Genomic DNA, 6,551 nt, shown 5'->3' on the forward strand with positions numbered 1-6,551 from the left:
CAGTGGATGATATTTATTTAATTACTTAACTATGGTTGTAGTTTTTTGAACGACAATTTGTTGCTTCCCATTACTTTCTGCGGCATTCAGGTGAAGGAAGAATACGGGTGGCGCCGGTTCGTCTTGGATGGGAAGCGAGGTTTTACCGATTATTTCACTGTCGTGCCTTCAGGCGGGTGGAGGTCGGCTTTCCGCGCATCTGGGAGAGCCAAGGGGTTGGCGGCGATCGAGTAGTCGACCTTTGCCACAGCGTCCGGTGTCACGGTGGTTGGCACGTCGTTTCTTGCCGTTCAAAAAAACAATTGTTGCTCCCTTACACCAATAATCCTAAACTATTCTTTATTTCATAGTTTTCACTCGCACCCACATTTGACATTACAAAACCATAACTAATGCAATCAGTACACAACCAAACACTCAAAACAACACTGAGCACAAAATACCCAAAACAAGCTTACACACAGAAAATATTTGGCTAGTACCTTATAAGTGGTTAACTCGAGTCTAAAAATTCCCTATCGCATTAAAAGACCTTGTCGTTTTCTCATCTATATATTCCCAATTCCGCTTTCCCTTGCTAACAATTTCTAATAACATGTATCAACGTCATTACCATATGCAGAAACGATACCCATACCTTACCGACTACCCGTTTTCAGGTCTGTTTTCGATTGGGAACTGTGATACATTTTATGATGCGGGCATAGTTTTTTCACCCGAGCAGGTTTGTAGCATTTGGTTATGGAACCACATTGATGGAGGCTTTTAATTGAGCTCTAGTCTTGTGTTTTTTTTTTTTTTCTTTCTAATTCTTTAGGGCTGTCGATCAATTGACTCGGTAAGTGGGCTAGAAAACAGAAGTTTGAGACTGTGGACAGTTGTTTAGTTTGGTTTGAAGATTAAAATACATAGGATCTAGGTGAAAGAAATTGAACACTTTATAGTTAGATAACCGGTTCTAAGAATTAATCTCAATACGTTTGGTGACTTTTGAATTAAGAGTCTTTTTTTTCTAAAAGTGAGTATATCATGTATATGAAACAGTGTGATGGGTTTGCATGGTGTATTTTAAAAACAATTTGAGCTAAACTATTTACATGTACAAACAAGAGCATATTAACAATAGACCATATTTAAATTACATAAAAACTTAATTTTTCTGAAAGTTCACATTCAATCACCCTAATACTGATAGTAATATAAACGAACCAAATTGTCTTTTAGAAAGAAAACTAGGTTTCAGTGTAACGACGGAAAATTCCATAGAAGTACCTGGTAAAACTATATATCTTTTGGGGAGTTTTCGGCACAAGGAATGTATCTTCTTCTTCTTCGCCTCTAACCACATCAAACACGTTAATAATGATTTATATAAACGAACCGAATTGTTTTTTTAAAAAGAGCTTAAGGTTTCGGTGTAACGATGGAAACTATTTTCACGGAAGCAGCTGGGCCTGGGTAGACTATATATATGTTTAAAACTCTTGTCATGAACATTGTATTTTATTATCTTTTCACGAATTTTCAGCACCACAAATGTATCTTCTTCTTCTTTGCCTCTAACCACATCAATGACTTTGAAATCATAACTGACACCGTACCGAGAGATGATATCTGGGAAAGCACCAGGAAGTGCATTAAGAACTACTTGATACTTGACAAACCAGCTCGAATGACCGCTAAACATCTCATACACATTCAGGCGTAGTCTATAATCGTGGTGATTCCTGTATGCTATTAAATGTAGACGACCTCTAGATTCTCCAAAGTACGTTGCTATTAAATGTAGACGATCTCTATACCTCATCGGCAAGGGCAGCGTTTGCAACTTTTCAACATCAAGTTTAAAATACAAGTATTTGTGATAATTGGTAACCCAATAAACAGCTCCATTCCAGTAAACCCCCTGTTGAAAGAAGTTGCTATCCGCAGAGAAAGTTTCTATAGAAATCTTCCATTCCCTTGTGTCAGACGAGTAGATTTGAATCTTAAACAAGTCTCTATCAGGCTCTAAAGACCGAATACAAACAACTTTGTAGTGAACACAATCTGTTTGATGATATGCCAGACCCATAAAACTGATTGTTTTACGAACTTTAAGACTTTCGTGGATTGGTGGGATGAGTGCCAATTGTTTGGTGGTGGGATTAAATACGTAATACCTAGGAGCAGCTTTGCTTCCTTTGGGCCCATGAGTAGAGCAAAGTAGTAACCCATTACAAGATTGCACGATTCTGACACGCGGACGATCAAAGTAGGAACCAAGACTACTAAAAGGAGGAGTGCTTGGGTTTTCAGCATCGTACGGAACATATGTATCGCAACCAAAAAGACCAGGAGATTTTGAATGGTTATCAATATCATACCTTCGGGTGAAATGTCTGTCGCTCAAAAGCAAACGCCAGTGTTTAGAAACAGATTTGAAGCGAAGGATGGAGGTAACAGGGAGGCGGAGAAGGATCTCGGTTAAAAGGTCATCGCTGGAACCAACCAATGCTCCAGATTGAGTCAAATGATGATCAGAATCCTCCATGAAGCAGGTTTTGGGGGTGTTTCGGGTTTTCTTGAATTTGCGTCTGTTGTTCACCATTGTGTGTGTTTTGGAGTACGTGTTGAGTGTTTTTTTGTTCTGCCTCTGGTCTGGTAGGGTTTCTGGTAGTAGCCAAATTTATACGTATTATGGAAAGCATGACTTCATGGGCCGGGCTATTTCAAAACTTCTTTGTAACCAACTGGCCCAATTAGCCATGCGTAGGTCACCGATTTGTCAAAGATGGTAAACGCGATTTTTTTTATCACCCCGTTTCGGGTTGAGACGGTTTTTCAGGGAATAAAATTATCGGTTCGGGGTAGAGATGGGCATAATAACCGGTTCCAAACCCGACCCGGTAGACCCGACCAGGAACCAGTTCCAGTTCCTACCCGCTATATAGAAGAACCAGTTCCGGGTTCAAAAAACCCATAGGTTCTTACCCGGTTCCACATATTATAAAAAAATAGGGTCGTACCCGGTTACTACCCAGAACCGGTTCCTCCGTAAACAAAAAGAACCCGGTGCATTAAATTCTTGCCTTTAATGATTTTATTACCGTTGGAATCAATTCCTAGCCGTTGCAAATTGTCTATTTAATGCATTATTACCGTTGGAATCGATTCCAGTAAGTATAAATAGTGACCAAATTTCATTTGTTTTTTCACACCATCTTCTTCTTGATTATTCTTCTACATAATAATTTCTTTATTCATTTGATACCATGGCAACCAAGAATTCCAAAACCACCAACTCTCCATACATCAACAAGGGTCCTCAATCCGCTCCATATGTCGTTGGGACACTCACGCATAATCGCAATATGGAGGTATGGTGCAATTGGGATTTGGTGGAAATGAGTGACGGCTCGCAAAAGGCTCAATGCAAACATTGTGGAGCTTTGTTAAGCAAGAATTCCAATTCAACGTTGACGAAACATATAAAGAACAAATATTGCAAGGCTTTGAAAGATGTTGCACCCGCTCAAGTGCAACTCTCAAAGGATGGTTCAATATTTCGTTACGATCACATGATAGCTCGGGATAGGATGGCTAAGTTGATGATTCAACAATCATTGCCGTTTGGACACTTCGACAACCCTCTTTTAAGTTTTAACTAAGGTTATTAGAGAGACTCTTCAACCAAACTACAAACATGCAAGTCGTCGCACTTTAAAATGTCATTGTTTAAATTTATAGAAAAATGCAAGAAAGGACTTAATTGATTTTTTTAAAATTTAAAAACTAGTGTTAACTTAACTAGTGATGTGTGGTCGGCTCCACATGGTTTACCCGGATTGTACATTGATGAATTGCACTACCAAAAACCTTCTAACAAAAAATTCATAACTTAAATATCCAAGAATTCAAAAGGTATTGAGTAATTCACAGTAGCAGCCAAGAAGTTAACTGCAAATTCAATGCAAATGGTTTGTTTCTCTATATGAATATATCTGTGGGAGCATCATGCAACCGTTGTATGTTATATATTTTAGGGATTCAAGCCCCAATCGCTACTTGGCTATGGTCTAATTTTTTTAAGTAGCACTTTAGTTCGGTCCATACAAGTCGGGTTTCACCATGAAAAGAACCAAGAACCGACCCGACCCGACCCGATTTTATATGAAAAATTGGAACCGATCTAAATACCTAGGTACTTGGGTTCGATTCGGGTTGGGTATATTTTCGGTTCAGTTCTCGGTTATTTTCAGTCCGGACCTAAACTTGCTCAACCCTAGAACTTGGTATATATAAAGAAACATGTTATTCGCGTACTATGACCGCCGAGGAATATAAAAAGTTTGATCTTTTGTCATGGTGGAAATCAAATGAATCAGAATTCCCGAATCTAGCCACCATGGCTCGTGATATACTAACCGTCCAAGCTTCCACCGTAGCTTCGGAAAGTGCGTTTTCTCTTAGTGGCAGGGTATTGTCCATACGAAGAACAAGACTAACACCAGAATCAATAGAGATGACAATTTTCCTAAAGGATCATTTGGATGTCGTGGACCGTATTCAAGATGATACAAGTCTAGAAGACAAAGTGGAATTAGAGAACAAGATAGTTGATGAAGAGGAGGATGAAGAAGAAGAAACTAATGATTCGGAAGACGATTGTACCGTAGTGGCACCATGACGTGAGGTCGAAGTCTCAATCAAATTTAATCCAATTACTACTAATAGTTAGCGGTAAGTGGGTATTGAACACAGGGAGTTTGTGGAATATGCGTTATCTAAATGGTTTATCTAAAATGACTAAAGTTAACTAAATTGCAAGAATTGTAAATTCAGAATTTTGGTTGTTTGGTTTTAAGAACTAAGATTACTAATTAAATTGCAAATCAAAGGTAGGTTGTGAAACAGATTAGGAAAAGCGACCATCCTAGATTTCAGGTTTTTAATCCACACTAATGTTAATGCCCAACTAGAAAGAACCACATAGACATGGCTCGTGTTTGATTATCTATTTGTGATGAAAGGGAACTAAGTACTCGGATTATAAAATGCGAGGTTGTTACCCAATGATCAATTGGCTATTATCCAACCCTAATCCCTCCCATGATATCTCGATTGCCAACGACACCAAGAACGTATGGTTTAGACTAACATCAAACAAGAATCAACACTTTACAAACAAACATTCAAACACCATAATAACTTAAACAAATATTGCAAAGTCATCATTCTAGAAATTCAAGCACAAACATAGTGTTTCAAAAGCAAACCTTACATCTAGGATGATCACCAATGAAATTAGCCGCTCATCGTTTGGTGTATCATCATCACACAAAAGTTAATGTTCATATGAATCAAAACACGAACCGAATGTTTAGAAATCGTTTAGAACCAAGAACAAGTGCCAATTTTCGCCCACAGGCTGCTCCAAAACGGTTGCCAATGACTAGCTAATGAAAAGGCACCATCAAACTCCATAAAAGTGGGAGTTACACTTTTCACGCCAGCCTCCACCATAAGCTACGGTTACGGTGGCTTGGAATGGCCTACGATGGGTTTAAACTATCATACGGTGACAATTTTTGTCAGGGTCCACCGTAGCAAAGAAGAGCTAGAACACACTTAAAGCAAATGGGTAGTTGAACAATAATATGCTTGTACTCAAATCGGTCCTTCGCCAAAAGAATTTTCTAAACATGCATCATGTTACCGAATTGGTGGCCAAAATCGGTGAAGGTTCACCGAGTCGGGGGGAGGGCGGGAAGGGGGAGAGAGAAAGGTGTGTGGTGGAGTCCATTTCTTCTCAACTAATTGATCGGAGTGTCGCGCTCCGGTCAAAGATAATATTTATATACCCTAATTACCCTTAACAAATAGCTAGTGGTAGTGAGGGGTCGAACCATGAAGAGTATGTGGTTTGTGTACGGATTTGATTGAATTATGAAGTTATCACAATTATGAAGATTGCTAAGATATATTTTTGTGTTTTTGTTTGATTGGAAGATGTGAATTAGACTTACTAAAATGATTAATTAAATTAACTACTCGAGATTACTAAATGCAAGAATTGAAAATGATTGTTTGAACAATATTGAGAAAACAAGGTTCACACCCGGTTTCAACAATTGCAAGACTTAGGGTTACTATGTATTTTAATTAGTTTCACTTGAAATAGTTCATTAACGGATCACAATCACAAAGCTTAGGTGTCAATCGCTATCAACGTCGTAAACAACGGACCATGATACACTTCGTTACTTTGGACTAGCAAATCCTACCAAAAGACAAGGCATAAATACGTGTACTCATTTCACAAAGTCAAATTTAATCATTCACTCGACAGTTTGCAAATTCAATACCAACGTAGGACAATTGTCTAAGATTCAAACGCAATTCAAGTTGTCACAAAACAATTAACAAAACATAATAAACCCTAAACCTTACAAAAGTCTACACCGGGGTGAAACCTCCAAGAAATTAGCCAAGCATGATCGAAGAAACTTGATCACCGGATGTTGGAAGCATGAATTGGATCATTGTGAAGCTTGAAGATGGATTGATGG

At 38.5% G+C, this 6,551-nt stretch overlaps 1 protein-coding gene across 1 annotated transcript; it reads right to left on the reverse strand.

Annotated features, from left to right (window-relative positions):
* Positions 1-1,122: 1,122 nt before the first annotated feature.
* On the reverse strand, positions 1,123-2,636 carry LOC110918253 (F-box protein At5g07610). The gene has a single exon (XM_022162606.2). The coding sequence runs from the start codon at positions 2,588-2,590 to the stop codon at positions 1,394-1,396; it is 1,197 nt and encodes a 398-aa protein (XP_022018298.1). The 5' UTR covers positions 2,591-2,636; the 3' UTR covers positions 1,123-1,393.
* Positions 2,637-6,551: the final 3,915 nt, after the last annotated feature.

This window comes from Helianthus annuus, chromosome 16 (assembly GCF_002127325.2).
Source record: "Helianthus annuus cultivar XRQ/B chromosome 16, HanXRQr2.0-SUNRISE, whole genome shotgun sequence".
NCBI classification, from domain to species: Eukaryota; Viridiplantae; Streptophyta; class Magnoliopsida; order Asterales; family Asteraceae; genus Helianthus; species Helianthus annuus.